Genomic DNA, 18,869 nt, shown 5'->3' on the forward strand with positions numbered 1-18,869 from the left:
CTATTTAGGCTCATGGTTGTGAAGGTGCAGTCAATGATTAGTGGTCTCTGTGCTTTTGGCTTCTGTCATGGTAACCTATCCTGGCAGGCGTGCTTGACAGAGCACAGTCATAGATCTCATCAGGTGGGAACAGAACGAGGCCCCCATAGTCTCCTAGAGCATACCCTAGTGATGTAAAGACACCATCTCCTAGTCCTTAAACACCTGATCATTCAGAGGCCTTAAATATTGAAACTAGAATCTTGCCCATACTTTTTAACAGATACAAAACACAAAGGCCCTTGGGTTACATATTTTATTAAAACATTCAAAACCTAGAGAAATGACCTGAAGGGACTTTGGGGTCCACCCAGAGTTGTTGATGAGGCCCCAGAGCATCTCTAGCTTTGTGTCCAAAAGTCATAAATTAATACAAGCCAAGCAGAATCCTAGTTACCCTACAATGGTCATTTAGAAACATTTACAGTTTTTTGTTTCCATTGCAAATCCCATTGGCTCTTAGCTTTGCTGGTGTCTAGGGCAATGCCTTTCTTGTCTGCTTCTGGCTCTCCATTCAGATAGATCACCATGTCCAGGAACAGGATTGCAGGGACCTGAAGGTACTGGACACATTAAAAACTACAAGATTCCAGGACCTTAAGTTCCAGCCTCACTTTTGAATGCTAGGGACAGGTGCTGGTGTGTCTGCCACACTTCCCTGGCTCCACCTCAAGTCTTTCAGCAGCAGGCAGGAACTTACTTTCCAGGTGGGATAGGGCTGGAAAAAGATGGTGATTGATGCCTTGTTATGGGGCATTTGCAAGGTCTCTCCCACACCTGGCCACGTCTATACTGCGCAGAACAGCTGTGTCTCCTTTTGCATGGTAGATGGGTGCTGGCCAGTTGGAGCAGTGGAGCAAAAGTATCATGGCCCAGTCACTGTCCTTGGTGCCCAGGTCCTGCTGTCCCCTCACCCCAAGGTGGCCACTCTCATGATGCAGCTGCCACTCAAGTGACCATTAAGTGAGAACTGGGCTTGGGGTTGTGGTCTGAGGGTTCAGAGTGACCCCCTTCCCCCACTTCAGGATGGAACACCGTCCATGCTGCTTGCTTCCTAGGCTTCTGTGTCTGGAGGAGAGAAGTGACAGCTGTGTCTGAGGATTTGCTTCTTAAAGTGAAGTGCCTGGGACAGCAGCAGCACAGTACCTAGGAACCTGTTAAGAAACACAAACTCTTGGGCCCTGCCCTAGACTACCCAAACAAGAGCCTGCATTTTAACCAGGTGTCTGGATAAAGTTTTTATAGTACATTAGAGAAGTAGGGATCTATATAAAAACAGGCAAGTGCTTGTGGAAACAGTTAAGCTGCAGTTTGAAAGTAAATAGTATTTTTGTTCTTTCCTCTCCCTGTCCCTTTTTTGTGGCACTAGGGCTTTATGCATGGTAGGCAAGCAAGCTCTAGCAGGAAGCTATTGATACATCCCTAGAACCTAGCCCCTCCCTACATCCTGACCCCAGAAAAGGCCTTTGTAGCTGAGGCTAGCCTAAAACTAACTCTAGCCCAGGCTGACCTCAAACTTGTGGCAGTCTGACTGCCTCTACCACCCAAGTGCTGGGGTTGTAACTGTGTGCCACCATGTCCAGCAAATGCTAGGTTTTTTATACACAGTGTTCAAATCTACAAAGAATCTAGCATAATACTGGACAAAGCTCAAGGGCTTAATACATATTTTGAATGAATGTCTATACATGTAACTGAGAACATTTACTAATCACTGTGTGCCAGGTAATCCCTCAAATGGATTTATAGTATAGGAGCAATGGTGCAGAGAAAAGGCTTAATAGACCCAAGACCTCAAGCATTCAGGGTCCAGGTGAGCATATTTTGTTGCTGTTTGTGGCCATGGGTAAAATAGATATCAGGGAACACACTCTCCCTGCACCACCCCCCAGAGCCCTTGCTGATTACCTGAGTCTGTCTCCAGATGATGCATCAAGTTTTCTGAAGAAAGCAGAAACAAAGATCTGTGAGACTTAATATCTCCTACTGATACTCCCAAGGGGAGGGTGGCCTGGCTGCATCGTGAGGACAGGGATACAAGACTTAAGAGAAGTGTGCCTCACCTTCCTGGACTCTCACTCTGGTGCCTCTATCCTTGGGTAGAGGAGACCACAATCTGGGGAGTTGCTCCCTGAGTAGAGTGAGGTCTTGTGGGAAGGTGTGAAGAGAGAAGATACTTAACCCAAGCTGTTTGTTTATTTTCGTTTGGTTTCACTGTGTAGTTCAAGCTGGCCTGAAACTTAAGATCCTCCTGCCTCAGTCTCCCTGGTGCTGGCATTACAGGCATGTGCCACTATTCATGGTACTTTGAACCAGATTTTGAAGTTGGGGGAAGATGGAGACAGGTGGAAGGTAGAACACCTAATGGGATCCAGAACCCCTTTACCTGAAAATGCCTTCATCATCTTTGGGAGGCAAAGTATTTTCCTGTGGAGGTTCCGAATCTTCTTGACAAGGTCAGAGGAAATGGCCTCTGGGGTCACAAAAGTCTTCAGCTCATACCTGCAGACAAGTTGGATGTCTAACTTAAATTCCAAAAATAAAATATTTCATTTTTATCTATGTGCATATATGTGTGTGCTTGAGTGTATGGCTTCCCTAAGAGGTCCAAGGAGCATGTCAGTGCCTTAGAGTTGGGATTAAAGTTGGTTGTGAGCTGCTTCATCTGAGAGCTAGGAATCCCAACTGCAGACTTCTGGAAAAAGCTGCAATCAGTTTTTAATCATGTTTTGCCATCTCCTCCAGCCTTCAAAAGTAATACTGGGGAGACACAGGGAAAAAAAAAAACAGACTGAAGGATGATCTTAGTGTCTGCTATGAAAATTAGGTTCAGCATAATTTACTTACCTTCTGTAGGTAAGGATGGTTCCCAAAGTGATAGGCTTTTCATTCAACACAGGAGGAGCTAATTTTAATTTCCTCCTGAGCATTGGAGCTGGCGTCTGTTCCAGCAGAAAGAGGCAAACAGCGTCACCCCTCTCTACCTCTAGAGGGAAATGTGATGGAGAAACAGCCCTGCACTGTTTTTTTCTATCTGTGTACCAGTTTGTACAGTGGGAAAAGAACCGAGAAGGAAAGAGGATTCTGGTCCCTTTTCGGTCCTCATTACTCTGGCTGTTTGACTTTGCATACACCCTTCTCTTTCTGCTTTCCCATCACACAAGACCCACTGTATTCTTCTTGACTTTAATCCTAACACCCTTTGAGAAGTATGTTTGGAGACACTTTTAAATGGCTTTACTATTTTCAGATACTAAAATACTAGTACATTTTATGGATTAAAAACACTTCTGGGAACTAGTCATGCCAAATGCCAAACAACACTGATCAGTACCCAGCATCTACATGGAGGCTCACAACCATCTGTAATTCCAGTTCCAGGGCATCTTCCTGCCTCCTCTGTTTTCCTCCGGCACCAGGCATGTACACAGTGCATAGACATATTTGTTAGCAAAACACCCATGCATGTAAACTACATATAATTTTTTTAAAATCTGGATCATTCTATACCCATGACTGTTACATGTAACTTTGCTTTGAGGGTCAAAATTATGTCTCAAAAAACAACGTAATTGATGTTGGTCAGCAAAAACCAATAAACTTATTTTTATTAGTTACTTAGTTGTTTATTTTGAAATAGGCTCTCACTCTGTGTAGCCCAGGCTTGCCTCAAACACAGAGTGATCTGTCTGCCTTGGTTTCGCAAGTACTGGGACTAAAGGCATGAGCCACAATGTCCAGTTTCAACTCATCTGTTTACTGAGTTCGAGCTGATAGTAAAAGAGGGAGTGACCTGTGTATCCATCAGTGTTTTCTGGAAACCATCCCCAAGGGGCCAGTTGGATTGCAGTGTCATAAGATGCACATAAAAGAGGCAGAACTGGGGCTGGTGAGATGGCTCAGTGGTTAAGAGCACTGACTGCTCTTCCAGAGGTCATGAGTTCAAATCCCAGCAACCACATGGTGGCTCACAACCATCCATAATGAAATCTGATGCCCTCATATGGGTGTCTGAAGACAGCTACAGTGTACTTACACAAAATAAATAAATAAATTCAAAAAAAAAAAAAAAAGAATAGGCATTTAAAAAAGAGACAGAACTGGGGAGGAACTTACCTGCTCTGATTGAATCTGGCATCCTACAAAAGAAACACACAAACATGGACTTAGTTTCCACATGGTCTTTCCCATTAGGGACTCTAGATCTTTCTCTCATAACATCAGCTAAAAACTCCTACCTAGAGTGTTGGAGCCCCTTAATGACCTAGTGTGCATTTCACTGCTCTCTTCATGTTTCCCTACTCTGGAGCCAGCCAGTTCCCCTGCTCTGGTTGCTCTGTTCCAGCTGTATTCAGTTGTATCCATAAATGAGCTCTGCCCCCAGTGATTAAGAAATGGTAGAGAGCAGAGACCAGTCTGAGTTCCAAATTGGAACTGCTGTAGGGCAGGGTTGTGGTGATCACACAAGGCTATTATTATTGATGGTGCTCTTCTATCAGGGGCCGTGCTCAGCATATACATATATACTGAGCATATACATATATACATGAGTTATTCCTTACATAGTTTACCATTCCATCAGAGTCCCATGTTTAGAGAAACTAAGAGAGTCACCCAAGTGACAAAGTTAGAAGAGCAGACACCAAATTCAAGATGGTCTGGTGATGGTCATCTTCACATAATCCTCATGCACGCCTTGGGAAGTTCTCTAGTCTCAATCCCCTTCTAGCTGTGTCACAGCATCCCCTTCCTGTTTAACCCTCTGCTGTCCCACTAGGTGGTAGGATTGTGGAGTCTCTCACTTGCAGAAGCTCACTTGCTGGCTGCTGACACTTCTCCTCTAGCTCCTCCACCTGGGCATCTAGCCGGTCGACCTCCTGAGAGACCTTCCTGATGTACTCTTCCCTCTCCTTGCAGATCTGCTGTTGTAGTTCCTCCAACCTGGTCAGCAGGAGGCACCTCTGGTCCACAAGCTCCCGCTTCAGCCTTTCGAAAGCAGCTTCTACCTGTTGCTTCTTGCTTTCAACCTGCATCTGTGAGGATGTTGGAGGGCGGGGGTGAGGGCTCAGAACTGGCCCCCATAAGGATCATGCGTGTGCTTATTGATTAAGAGAAACAAGGAGTAAGCCGTTTCGGGACTCATTTCTTTAAATAATACAATGGTAGAAAGAGAGAGATCTCAAGATAAACTTGCAGATGGTGGTCTTGGCCAGGGATTGTAATAATGTCATATTGAATTCTTTAGAGTCACACTGAACTAAAAATCAGCTATGATATCCTACTGTGTTAGTTTTCTTCTCTGTTGCTATGATAAAACATAGACAAAAACCAAGTTGAGAAGGAAAGGGTTTGTTTCACTTTATACTTTCACACCTCATTCCATCATTGAGAGAACCCAGGGCAGGAACTCAAACAGGAACCCAGAGGCAGAGGCTGTGAAGAAACACTAGCTTGTTCTCCATAGCATGTTCAGCCTGCTTTCTCATATAGTCAGGACCACTGGCCCAGTGTAGGCTGGTTGCTCCCAAATCAATAACTAATCAAGAAAATGTCTCACAGACTTGCCACATACAGCCAGTCTGATGGGAATATTTTTTTCTTAGCTGCTTTTCTGTTTTCAATTCCTCATTCAGGGAGAGTTCCCTCTCTTCCTAGATGACCCTTGCTTGAGTCAAGTTGACAAACAAAAACAACAGCAACAAAACTAACCACACCTATCATATCTTCTTTAGGTTCATATGGAGTAACTGTACTAACTTCTTTTTTTTTTTCCTTGAGATATATTTCCATGTCTCATGCATCCTAGGCTGGCCTCAAACTCAATTCACAATAAAGTCAAAGATGACATTGAACCTCTGACTCTCTTAACTCCATCATGCAAGTGCCGGAATCACAGAACACTTACATTCTATTCAATGCTGAGTATTGAATCTAGGGTTCATTATTCTAGGCAACCACTATTCATACTGAGCTACCTACCCATGTTAGGAATAAACAATTGTTAGGATGGTGGCACGGGAGGGGGGTGTAGAGAAAATAGGACCAGCTAAGTAGTAACTTTGAGGCCATTTTGAGCTACAGGAGACTCTGTACCTAAACAAACAAACAAAATAAAACAAAGGAACAGCTAGAGGTGTGGTCCTTACCAGAACCTCCTGGAGCTTCTGGTCTTCTTGACATTTCCTATCCTCCATCTTGTCCCTCTCCATTCTTAGAGCTTCTAACCGACTCCTGAGACGATCCTGTCAGAGAGAAGAAAGCAGAAGGTCCATGAATAATCCAACTGGCAAATACTGTGTGCTGTGTTATGGACACACCACTGAAGCTGAGGGATTCAAACTGACAGAGTCCTAATCCTTGACCTTCACTGTATCACCATCTAGGGCAGGAATTGGGTCTGGTGGCACCATGGAGGTAGAAAATGTGTAGTGAGGTGTGTGTGCCAGCAGAGAGACCAGGAGCAAAGAGAAGGATTGAGAGAGGTTTTTAGACGACAAATCTCTATCCCTTTTCCTTCACTCACCCACATCAAGTCACCATCCTGCACCCACGAAGCATCGAAGCAGCGCCTCAGCTCCTTACCCTGTAGGGTTTAATGGCTTCATCCAGGAACCCCACGGTGTGTGCCTGGTGGGCGGGGCCCTCCCTGCAGAATACGCAGAGCAGCTCCGCATCTGTCTTGCAGAAGAAATAGATCTTTTCTCCGTGCTCTTCACAGTAGGTCTCGCTCAGGGGACCTAGGGACACCGGGGCCACTGCGGCCTGGATTTGCTCCTTTTCTGCCTCCTGACAGAGCGGGCACAGCAGCTGGGCCCCCATTGGGGTGCGCGGGAGGCAGAGTAGGCAGACAGTATGTCCGCAAGCTATGGTCACCGCATCCTGCAGGGGCCGGGTGCAGGCAGGACAGGCTACTTGGTGGAGTCCCCGCAGGGACCGGGTTGAGGGCATCACCGTGCCTTCCCCTGCCCGTCTACAGTCTTCTGACTCTGTCCACTCCAATTTCCTTTCCCTGAAACTGAGTCACTTGTAAGTGCGTCACTGTCACAGAGGCAAAGGAATCCGAGGCTGAAAGAGAGGCAGGAATGTCAGCTCAGCAAAGTCACCTGTCTGCGCCTCAGCCACGCCCAGAACCCAGCAGGTCCAAACTCCAGGGCGTCTTGACTACCCAGCGTTTCCCAGTGGCAGCCAGGTGACCTAGCTCTCCATTCCTGTCACCTTCGGTCTTTTGGGTGGGGAGCAGCGTATTGCATCATGAGGTCACTTGGAAATGGGGTTTCCTGGAATCTCTTGGCTACAGAGGGGTGGGACCGTTGGGGAGGAGCCGCTTCCTGTCACGCTGAGCAGGTGAGAGCCATAGTTCGGGCTAGGAGGCCAGCAATAGCATCAAAGTCCAGCCTGTGGTGTTGAGACTGACTTTGAATTTCGAGCCCAAATGCACGTTCCTCTCCTATGACCTTTCTCTCCTCGCCTGCCTCTCTGACTCCTTTGCCTCCGCTGCCTCCCCTGCCGCTCCTGCCAGTGCGATATTTCTTGCATGAACACCACCTAGAGCCTGTGTGATACTGGATTTCAATTTTAGGGTTCCCCCCTCCCCTCACCTTGTTTTAAATAAAAAAAAAGTGTGTGTGTGTTTGTGTGTGTGTGTGTGTGTGTGTTGGGGTATATGTGCCACACGTACAGTTTCTCTCAGATCCCCTCACGTTCAAATTGTAGGCAGTCGTGAGTTTACTCAGCATTGCGTGCTGTGAATCCTGCTTGAAAACGCAGCAACCACTCTTAATGGCTGAGCCATCTTCCAACCTCTCAATTTTGTAATTACTTTATGTATGTTCTGTCTGCCTTTATGTCTGTGCACCACTGTGTGCAATACCTAAGGGGGCAGAAGAGAGCATTGGATCCCCTGGAACTGGAGTTACTCCTGAGCTTTCCTGTGGGTACTGACAACCCAGCCAGAGCCCTCGTGCCATCTTTCCAGCTGCAGCAATATGCACTCACCACCACCACCACCACCCAACCCTGAGAAATTACTCCAGAACAACCAATTTAATAACAACTCACTGGGACAAATGTGGAGAAGGAGATACAAACTGAAAGGTAAAGAGGATTTCTAAGGGTCAGAGAGTTGACAGCCACAAGGCTGGGGACATTGGAGTATTTAGATTCCGACTCTGTGCTCTTCCCAACACTGGGTCAAAGATCAAGCTGCCAGGCTCCCTAGGCATTCTCCTACCCTGTGGACAAAGCCAGACCCTCCTGCTCACCAGGCCTTTTTATCCCACCTACTTTCATGTTTCACACACCCCTCCTTCCTGCCCTACCTTCCCCCTTGACAATACCTCCTTAGAACAACTGTCTAATTATGTGTGGTCAGCCCTGGCTGGGGTGTGCTGTAGGTATAAAAGACTTCACATCACTATAAAGAAATGTGAAATATTGCTAGTATTTTATGTTGACTCGGTGCACAGATAACATTTTGAGAACATTAGACTAACTTAAATATACTACAAATATTGATTTTTTCTTTTTTCATCTTTTAATACTTTTCTCACACTTATTATGAGCAACATTCAAATTTATTGATACTGTGAAGACATATTGGCATGAATGCCTTTGTGCGTTTTTAACTTTTGTAACTATTGGGTCATCTGCTCTCTCTTCCATAAATAGGACAACATATATCTCCTCAGAATGAGAAATTCCTCCACACAACCACAGTGTCATTAAAAAAAAAATTTAACATGGGCCAGTGTGATGCACCATCAAGTAAAAGCAACTGCCGCCAAGGCAAAGACCTGAGTTCTATCCCCAGGACCTACATGGTTGAAGGCAAGAACCACTCCACAAAGTTGTCCTTTGATTTCTACGTTTATGCCAGGATACCAACGCCCACACATACACATGCACATACACACACACAAATGCACACACATACACATGCACACACACAAATGCACACACATATACACACATACACATGTATGCACATACAAATACACACACATGTACACACATACATACACATGCACACACACATGCACACATACACTCACATACACTCACATACACATGCACATACATACACATGCACACATGTGCACACATACAGACAATAATGATGATGATGATGATAACAACTATATAATTTAAAGAAGAACTTTAGCAATCTATTAGTGAGTTTACCGTCAATATTCAAAATATCCAATTTCCCAATAATGTCCCTTTACAATTCTGTTCCATCTGAGTTCAGCTTGTGTTGGCAACTTGAAACTTTCACATTGCATATACACATATGTGGCTTTCACTTAATTTTTTTTTCCCTCAAGGCACATTTCACATAGCTTAGGTTGGCCTCCGAACTGCTATGCAAGTGGAGGCTGGTCTTGAACTCCTGATTCTCCCATTTCTGGATAACAAGTGCTGAGATCACAGGCATGTGCCACCATATCTGGTTGTGCTTTGGGTTTCTGGTAGACCGTATCACCTGAAAGACTCACAGCTTTGACTTGCAGACAGATCACAGTCACCTGTGCTCTGTCAGTTCCCCTTGGATGAGGTGAGGGAACCTGGAGAAGCTTGCAAGATGGAGGTCCAAGCAGCAGGAGGTGATAGAACCAAGGTGGAATGAATAAACTGTTTCAAGTGCTTCCTTCTATCAGTGGGAGATGTGTAGTCATAGTAATATATATATATTTTTCTTCTTCCTGCATGCATGTTTTTTTTTTTTTCTTTCAGACCTCTTTTAAAGCCTGTCATAGGCCCATGGAGGCATCACCACAGTTGCTTTTGCTGTGCACACCCGAGCTCAAGGGCCTTATCTGAGTCCCCACACTAGCCTTGTACTGGCTGATACCTCCAATCTCCCTGGAGACAGGTGGCTATGTTGGAGAGCTGGGGTGGCAGCAGTCCTCTATGAGTCAGGCTCCTCCCTGCCCCCCGAAGGAAAGATCTCTTTCAACAGTGGACTGCTGAGAGACTGTGTGTGAGCTGCTTCAGGTGGACAGAAAGGGACAGTGAGCTCCAGGCCATGGGAACTGGTCCAGAGAGTTAACTTACGATGCTGTGAGCCCCTGGGCCTTTCTCCTTGGCTATTTCTTCATTTCTGCTGTTGGCAGAAGTGTGTCTGCTCCTGGGAGAGCAGGACAAGGGACCCCTGGTGCCAGAGATGTAACTGAGTTCCTTGTCCGAGTGTGTGTGACTATGTTGGTGTTCAGGCCTAATGTGGGTGTGTAGGGTAAGCAGAGAGGGTGACTTCCAGGAGTCAGAAGGCCCAGTAGGATTAACATGGCCTCAGCTCCCTCTGTGACTAGCCTGGCAGATGAGGTCAACTGTCCCATCTGCCAAGGCACCCTAAGGGAGCCAGTCACCATTGACTGTGGCCACAACTTCTGTCGTGGCTGCCTCACTCGCTACTGCGAGATTCCAGGCCCAGAATCCGAGGAGGGCCTCAGCTGCCCACTCTGCAAAGAGCCCTTCCGCCCAGGGAGCTTTCGGCCCAACTGGCAGCTGGCCAATGTGGTGGAGAACATCGAGCGCCTTCAGCTGGCATCCACAAGAGGCCTGGAGGTAGAGGATGCCTGTCCGGAACACGGGGAGAAAATCTACTTCTTCTGCGAAGAGGATGAGGCACAGTTGTGTGTGGTATGCCGTGAGACCGGACAGCATGGGGCTCACACTGTGCGCTTCCTGGAGGATGCAGCAGGTCCCTACAGGGTAGGACAAGATTCCTGCAGGGTAGGAAAGGGCTCTGGGGGTCCCTTGGGGGAGGTGGCTTGGACTAAGGGAAGTAGAATGATGGGGTGGATTATAGGCTAGAAGGGGTATCCTGACTCCAAATTCTTTTGCCTTATTTGATCACCCAGGCACACACTCAGGCACAGAGAAGCATGGGGCTATAATTAGGAGAGTTCTATGTTGTTTCCTTGTGGTCCATAGATAACAGGAGCTCAGTATATCCTTTCTGAATGATTAAACCATCAAACGTGTGTGTGTCCTGTATCGGTTAAGTGTGCTTGAAGTTTGTATCTTTTGAGAATGACGATGCTTGTATATTTATTGTTTATTTACAAGAGTGTAGCCTTGTTTGTGGGGGTGGGGGTGGTCTGGGTGTGCTTCTACTTGAAGCATGTAAGTGAATGTTCCCGTTGTGAATAAGCTAGTTTGGTAAATATTTGTGGCATATGCTTCTATTTCTCATTAAATGAGTACATTGCTGATTTTAGTTTCTTTTCTACCCTATTTTGTTATAAACAGGTGTTTGTATGTATGATGTGGCAATTTGTCAGTGATATTTTGATAGTGAGACCAGCTTGCCTCTGACTATATAATTTATAGCCTAGGATGACTTTGAATTTCTGATGCTTCTGCCTCTACCCCCTGGATGCTGGGATTACAGGCCTGTACTGCCACACGCACAAGGTTAGGAGTTGAACCTAGGGCTTCCTACATGCTAAGCAAGCACTCTAATAACTGAGCTACATATATGTATTTCTAAACACACACGTGGCTATTTATGTGTTTGCTTGTTCCTGACTCTATTCTAGAACAATTTATAAGGCTGAGCACCAGTTGTTTTTGCATCTAAGTTTCTTCTCACCTCGTATCATTTCTAGATTATTGGTTCTAGTAAAAAGGGAAATGTTGTTTGAATGTATTTCGTCTGGGTGACATAATTTCAGTTTCAGCTAAGAATGTGTGGAGTTCAGATCATAGGTAATACTTGTCAGATGCAAAAGAAGGTAGTTGTTTAACCTGATGAAGGGCTCAAAGGGGAAGCAAAGTCATGACCTTTGCTGGTACATGAGAACGGGGGAAACCCTGGTCAAAATCTCTGGGGCACAGAGCAAGAGTAATGAGACTCAAGGCCAGGTGTGGCGTTGCTTACCTATGATCCTAATGTTGGGGAAACTGAGGCAGGAAGACCCTGAGTTTGAGGTAAGTCTGGGCTACACGAGATCCAGCCTCAAAATCACAACAAGAATGAAGACCCTGAGTCTCTCAAGGTGCTGGGGTTCACGCTCATTTCTGGGGCAATTTGCTTCCACCGATAGAAGGGAGTGACATTCCTTTGCAGTTACTTTCCCCATCTTAGTATTTCATGCTCCTTCTACCCAGGAACAAATACAGAAGTGTCTTGTATATCTAAGGAAAGAGAGAGAGGAGATTCAAGAAACCCAATCAAGAGAAAACAAAAGAATACAGGTGCTCCTGGTATGTCTCCACCCTCCCTAGGCGCAGCTCCTTCCTCCAGAGTCTAAGGCCCACAGAGCAGAGACTTGAAGGTCTCTGAATCTGAATCCTGTCTCTGACATTATTTCTTCCATCAATTCTCTAGCTTTGTCTTACTCACCTGTAAACTGGAGATTTCCTTATCAAATCACTGCAGGAATTAGCGTGATCCTGCCTCGAACAGCCTAGTGGTATGGGCAGTGTGCAGGGCCAGAGGCCAGGCATCTCTGCTCTCCACTCAGCCCCTTTTAGAAGCCAGTGATGACAGGGAGACGGTGCTGGCCTGTGTAGCTCCCAGAAATGGAGTGACAAGCAGAAAGAACACAGCTCCACGTCCTTATGGGGGCTGAGTAGCAGGCAGGAGTAGGGGGCTCTGATTTTACCAACTAACCTTGGGAGGTGTGAGTATAGATCAGGAGGGAAGTGGAAATTTATAAGGAGAGGGAAGAAAGGAGGGATGAGATGCCACAGGAAGAAGAGAAGGAGATGGGAGAAGATCTTGATGTGGAGAGAGTAAAATGTCCTCCTTGGCTCTCATCTCAGACTCAGGTGGCCACCAAGAGACAACAGGTGATTTCACAGTTTGCACATCTGAGCCAGTTCCTGGAGCAACAGCAGACTGTCCTCTTAGCACAGCTGGAGGGGTTGGACGGGGACATCCTAAAGCAGCAGGAAGAGTTTGATTCCCTGGCCACTGGGGAGATCTGCCGGTTCAGCACCCTGATCGAGGAGCTGGAGGAGAAGAACAAGCGGCCAGCCAGGGGGCTCCTGACGGTGAGGCCTGGCCTGCCCTCACCCCTGGGCTCTCTGGAATCATTGCTTAGTCGGTACCTTCTTTACATACATGTCTAGGCACCACAGATGGAGGTGGGACACGGGAACAGGGGGTTGAATTCTAGTCTATGCTTCCCCAGGAGCTGCCAGCTCACTGTGCTCTTTGATCTTGGTCTTTCTTTTCTGCCCTCCGTAGAATGGAGAGGAAATGAGCATATGACAGTAAAAAGAGGTGGAAGTCGCTCTTGAGAAGTATCAAACACTGTATAAACAACTGCCAGGTGCTGCTTCCAAAGCAAAACTTTTATAACTTAGAATGCCCCCTCCACCGGCCAGGAAGTCCTTCCTAGACTGTCTTACTTTCTTGGACTGAAGGAGAGTTACTGGGGCTCTGGGAGCACGATTTAGGGAGATGCATTGGGTACTGGGAAATAAGAGACCTTGCTGTAGGATTTGCTTACATTTGCTTATAGCTAGGAGAAGTAGGTCGTATCATCAACTCTGTCCATGAAGCAACAGGTGCTGGTTTCTGGTCCTCATGGCTAAGGCTAGGAATATTTGTGGTATTTTGTGTTTTATGGTCATAGCAAAAATGGGAGGGGAAAAAACAGAACCTAATCAATCTCTCTCTCTCTCTCTCTCTCTCTCTCTCTCTCTCTCTCCCTCCCTCCCTCCCTCCCTCCCTCCCTCCTTTTCTTTCTTCCTTCCCCCATCCCAGGATATCAGAAGCACTCTAATAAGGTTAGTGATACAGTGTCTATTTCTTTTTTTTCCCCATAGACATTCATTCATACACCACCCACCTAGTTATTGCCATGCAAACAAACCACATTCTCAGTTTAGGGCACAATCATGTATAAATCTACAAATGCTCAAATGTGTTCTCAGATAGTGTTGAGGATCTTCCCACTTGGGCAGCAGTGGGGTCCTTCTAAGCAGATCTATGTCTCTATGTGGAAAGTTACTCCTCCAGGCCTTGTTAGAAGAAGATGGCTGGCTGGGGACATCATTAAAGGAGAATGATTCTGGGGCTGGAGAGTTGGCTCAGTAGTTATTTGTCTCTCTTGCAGAGGACCCAGGTTCAGTTCCCAGAACCCATACAATAGCTCATACCTAGTAGGTCCTATACCCTCTTCTGTTCTCCATGAACATTGCATGCATGTGATATACATACATACATACATGCAGGTAAAATACCTGTGCACATAAAATTAAGTATTTTTAAAAGATTTATTTTTTAATTTAAGCATATTTTTAATTTAGTATTTTTAAAATTACTTACTTTTCAAAAATAAATATTTTTAAAAAGATTTTTAAAAAAAAATTTTTTAAGTCCCAGACTCTGTCATTTCTGTGCCCCTAGATGTGAAACCAGAAAGTGCCGGAAACCTGAGGCTATATCCCCAGAGCTGGGCCAAAGGATCCGGGATTTCCCACAACAGGCCATCCCTCTGCGGCAGGAGATGAAGACATTTCTGGGTAAGGAAACCCGCAGCCTGGGCTCCTGCCTCCACTGCCAAATGACTGTACTATGTATATTAGCACATCTTATTTCCTTCAGTACCTTGACTTTCTTATTTGCCAAGTCTGATAGAAATCTAACTCTCGGGATGATGTGGCGGTGAAGAGACATAATAAAAGTGAGGATTTAGGAGTTGGAGATTAAACAAATCTGGCCAGTTAACATGACGTAGTGGAAAAATAACGATTAACAACATCCATGACTCTAATCATCAAGGGTTCTCAGTAACATGTGTAACATGTGTAATGAATTGTGTGTTTTGATGGTTAAGTTTGTAAATTATAGCTGGTGGCAGTATCTGCCTCACCGTGGAAGCTGGTTCTTCCTTCCTCCTTTGCTTTCTGTCGCTTTTTTTTTTTTTTTTTTGCACTCCTGAAAGTTGAACCCAGGGCTTGTGTATGGTAGGCAAGTGCCCTACACTGATCTATGTGCCCAGTCTTTCCCCCTACTTCTTTTTATTGGAATGGTTGTCTAAACTGAGACACCCTTATAGGGATGGAGCCACACTCCTTTCCCAGAAGAGAGAGTCATAATGGCAGCCAGCCAAGGAGGTCTGAGATGTAAGTTATGGCTTTCTGCCACCAACGGTGAAGTCATGAACATGTCACATATTTCTAAATGACACACCCACAAAAAAAAGTTCCCCTGGGAGGACATTTCTGGAAGCCTGTTTCCTGCAATGGTCTGGACAGTAGAGGAAGTTTTACTCTAATCAAAGGCTGACTATTGACTGGCCAAAACATTATTTCCAAGTGGAAGAAAAAAGATGAATTTAAGTATCTATTCCCTAAGTGTATGTGTGTGAAAATAGAAGAAAGCAAGGCACCCATAGTCCTTGTCTGCTCAGAGGTGGGATAGCAGGTTTCTCCTTGAGTTCTAAGCCAGAGCATCAGTAACCCCTTGTGAGATATCAACATATCTGCAGCCCTGCCCTAGGGTGTCTGGACTTGAAATTACAGTGAGTGTTCTAAGAGGTCTGGTGTAGGGAAAAAATAAGGCTGGGGATCCCAGGGTTCCTCCCGCCATGCTGTGGGTAGTCGGCTGGGAATGCTCTAGGTTCCTCCAGCTGGAAGTTGGGCCCGGCTGCTCATTAACTAAAGGCCTCTCCCCGGCTTGGCTCCTCATGGTTCCTCATGGCGGTGCGGCCCCAACACACGAGGAAGTCCTTGGTTTTCCAAAACCGGTTTATTCACATGGCGGATGGTGGATGGATCTGATGCATACCCCCTTAAAACCCAGGATCGACCTGAGTTAAAAAGGGGAGGGGAGAAGTGGGAGGGGCTGGAGAGGAATTTACTAATGAGGTACCTTCAGGTACCTCATTAGTATGTAAATCTCTCTAGGGCCTGTTCGCGCCCTCCACCTGTCTACATGACTGAAGGGTGAAGGTGGAATGGAGATTAGACCTCGTGTTAGGCCCAACAGTCTGGATGCAAGCAACCTTAGAAACGCTGGTCTAGGGGATTCCACCTCCATTCTTCTCTCTGTTCCTTCCCTCCCTGTCTCTGAGTGTTCTGCGGTTTTGAGATCAATGAAATCTCATCTTGTCATTATTTCCTCCTCACAGAAAAACTCTGCTTTGAGTTGGACTATGAGCCAGGTAAGCAACCCTTGCATTAGGTTGGGGTGAATTTTAAAAGTCCTGAGTAAGAGAAACCATGCTTCAGGGTTCTGCAGAGTGTGTTAAAACAGTTATGTAAACATTCGTGCACACATATTACATATGCACATATGACACATAGAATACATACTTGTGTATATAAGCATACGTACATACCCATATCCATGGATTCCATATTCAGCACCAGATAGAAAAACACTAGTTTGTAGTGGATATAATAAGATTTCTCCCTTTTCATTATTCCCTAAATGATGTAGCATAGTAAATATTTCCACAGCATTTGCACTGTATTTATACAACACAAGCAACATAGAGATGATTTAAGGGGTGGTTGTGTGTGAAGGGGGCTGTGGCTGAAGGGGGCTGTATGTGAGGAAGCTATTTGGGTGGACAGGCTATTGAGGAGGCCATGTATGAGAGTCACTATGTGTGATGGTAGTTGTATGTGAGGGATGGTCGTCTAAAGGGATACTGTATGTGTGAAAGGCTGTGTGTGAGGAAGAAGGCTGTGTACAAGAGAGATCGTGTAGGAGGGTAGCTATCAGAAGGGCTGTGTGTGAGGTAGGCTGTTGTGAAGGGACCATGTATGGGGAGGCTGTAATGGGAAGCTGTGTGTGAGGGCGGTTGTGCATTAAGTATGCAGTGTGTGGAGGGGCACTGTGTGTAGAGGCTGTGTGGAGCTGGCTTTGTGGGAGAGTAGTGTGTGAGACAGGATATGTATGAGGGGAGACTGTGAGTACAGATGTACGATTGGCTGTGTGAGGAAGGCCAGTACGAAGCTGATCGTGTATGAGGTTGGCTGGGACTTGGGGGAGAAAGTATGAGAGAGCGTTTGTGAGGAGGATACAAACCTGTGAAAGTGGCTTTGTGTCCGTATCAGTGTGACCCCATACAAAGAAGTTGTACTTGAAGGGGATGCTACGGAGGTGGGAGGCCATGTGTAAAGCTACAGAGTTTCAGGGCGGCTATGTATGAAGAGGCAATCTGTGAGGGTGCCCATGTGTGAGGCAGGGTGTGTGTTAGGGAGCCTGTGTGCTTCACCAGCAGGAGGCTGGACTGCTAGTCATGAGCTGTACAGCTTCCCAGATGATGGCAGACCAAGCAAGAGCAACATACTCTTGGCGACTGACTTTTCTGGTTTTAACATGTGCATGCAACCCCTTGACGTCATTTTAGGATGCAGATTTTTAGTCTGTAGGTCTAACCAGATCTTTGGTGATACCTATGCTCTGATACTCACAGCTTGTTCAACACCAGCATCCAGGTATGGAAGCAAGCTTTTAGGTCATCCTAGTAGGTTGTAGCATTGACCTATTGACATAAATGTTTTTGTTTTACTTCACAGCTAATATCTCTCTAGACCCCCAGACTTCCCACCCCAAGCTCCTCCTCTCTGAAGACCACCAGAGGGCTCGGTTCTCCTACAAATGGCAGAATTCACCAGATGCCCCACAACGCTTCGATCGAGCCACCTGCGTCCTGGCCCAATGTGGCTTTACAGGGGGGAGACACACTTGGGTGGTAAATGTCGACTTGGCCCATGGAGGCAGCTGTACTGTAGGTGTGGCCAGAGAAGATATACGCCGGAAGGGAGAACTGAGGCTGAGACCAGAGGAGGGAATATGGGCAGTGAGGCTGGCTTGGGGCTTTGTCTCAGCTCTGGGTTCCTTCCCCACAAGGCTGGCCCTGGAGGAGCAACCCCGGAAGGTGCAGGTGTCTCTTGACTATGAGGTAGGCTGGGTGACCTTTGTCAATGCTGTCACCCAGGAACATATCTATACCTTCACTGCCTCCTTCACGCAGAAGATCTTTCCCTTGTTTGGACTCTGGGGCAGAGGGTCTGGTTTTTCCCTGAGCTGTCAGGAAGGTGCAGTTTCCCTCCTCTGAGTACAAGACTGGAATCAAGCACCCTTGGGAACAGATCCTTGGCTGGGTTACCAGGCACAAAAGTGAATTTTTTAGACAGTTGAAATGGCGTGTGTCAGTAAGGGACAAGGTGGTAGGACCTTTGGTTTCTTCATTGCTTAAGCCTTTCTCCGGTGCCCATCAGATGCTCAGGGTGTCTGGGACCTTGGCTGCTGCTGACTGTTCTCACCGTTGTCATCAATGGGCACAGACATGGGTGTACAAACAATGCTGGACTTTGAGCCCAAAGACCTGGGTTCCAGATGAAGCCCTATAATCAACCAGCTGCGTGATTTCAAACAAAACTTTGCCTCTCCGTTTTGTTTTCTTCCAAAAATATTAGCTAATTTATTCATATCTTCAAGAAGCACTTTGAAAGAGTAGGATATGATAGAAATACACTATATACATTAATTAAATTCTGGAAGGATAAATAAAAATATTCTCTGAAAAGGAAGCGTCTTTTCTGTTCTGCCATCGTATGCCATGGCTTCTGACATGGCTTCTCGACACATCCTCTCACAAGACTTTCAGGGACAGTGTTGGCTCTCCCACGGACTGAAGCCACCTCCATGCCTGGCAACATCAGCCAGTGGGCTGAGCTGCTGAGCCTGCAGGGGGAGGGTGAGTGGCCCCCAGCACCAGGTGGAGGTGGATGAGCTGGGCAAAGTATCCACCCAGGTTAAGAATAGGCCCGTCGAATTTCAAGGGATGACCTTGACACAGGGAAACTCAATACCTTAGTCCTCAAGAACCCACATTGTTCCCTCAGGAAGGACTCCA

The 18,869-nt window shown here is 46.2% G+C and overlaps 2 protein-coding genes across 8 annotated transcripts; one reads left to right on the forward strand and one right to left on the reverse strand.

Annotated features, from left to right (window-relative positions):
• Positions 1-281: 281 nt before the first annotated feature.
• Positions 282-7,276, reverse strand: Trim15 (tripartite motif containing 15). Of its 4 annotated transcripts, none has more exons than XM_034523854.2 (7): positions 6,622-7,274; positions 6,186-6,281; positions 4,842-5,072; positions 4,156-4,178; positions 2,426-2,541; positions 1,948-1,980; positions 282-1,107 (listed from the first exon to the last, which is right to left on the reverse strand). In XM_034523854.2, exons 1-7 carry the CDS (start codon positions 6,985-6,987, stop codon positions 1,094-1,096), a joined length of 879 nt encoding a protein of 292 aa, XP_034379745.1. In that variant the 5' UTR covers positions 6,988-7,274; the 3' UTR covers positions 282-1,093. The 4 variants fall into 4 exon arrangements, with proteins under 4 accessions (XP_034379745.1, XP_034379746.1, XP_076772985.1 ...); XM_034523855.2 differs by having other exon boundaries at positions 282-1,193; positions 6,622-7,272; XM_076916870.1 differs by lacking the exon at positions 282-1,107 and having other exon boundaries at positions 1,878-1,980; positions 6,622-7,275.
• Positions 7,277-7,942: 666 nt separating this feature from the next.
• Positions 7,943-18,531, forward strand: Trim10 (tripartite motif containing 10). 4 transcript variants are annotated; one of them, XM_076916861.1, is made up of 8 exons: positions 7,943-8,133; positions 9,772-10,770; positions 12,151-12,246; positions 12,808-13,038; positions 13,757-13,779; positions 14,402-14,517; positions 16,128-16,160; positions 17,527-18,531. In XM_076916861.1, exons 2-8 carry the CDS (start codon positions 10,321-10,323, stop codon positions 18,066-18,068), a joined length of 1,491 nt encoding a protein of 496 aa, XP_076772976.1. In that variant the 5' UTR covers positions 7,943-8,133; positions 9,772-10,320; the 3' UTR covers positions 18,069-18,531. The 4 variants fall into 4 exon arrangements, with proteins under 4 accessions (XP_076772976.1, XP_076772978.1, XP_076772977.1 ...); XM_076916862.1 differs by having other exon boundaries at positions 7,944-8,133; positions 9,772-10,677; XM_034523859.2 differs by having other exon boundaries at positions 7,945-8,133; positions 9,772-10,749.
• The last annotated feature ends 338 nt before the right edge of the window (positions 18,532-18,869 follow it).

The sequence above is a fragment of the Arvicanthis niloticus genome, chromosome 20 (assembly GCF_011762505.2).
Source record: "Arvicanthis niloticus isolate mArvNil1 chromosome 20, mArvNil1.pat.X, whole genome shotgun sequence".
Taxonomy (NCBI): Eukaryota; Metazoa; Chordata; class Mammalia; order Rodentia; family Muridae; genus Arvicanthis; species Arvicanthis niloticus.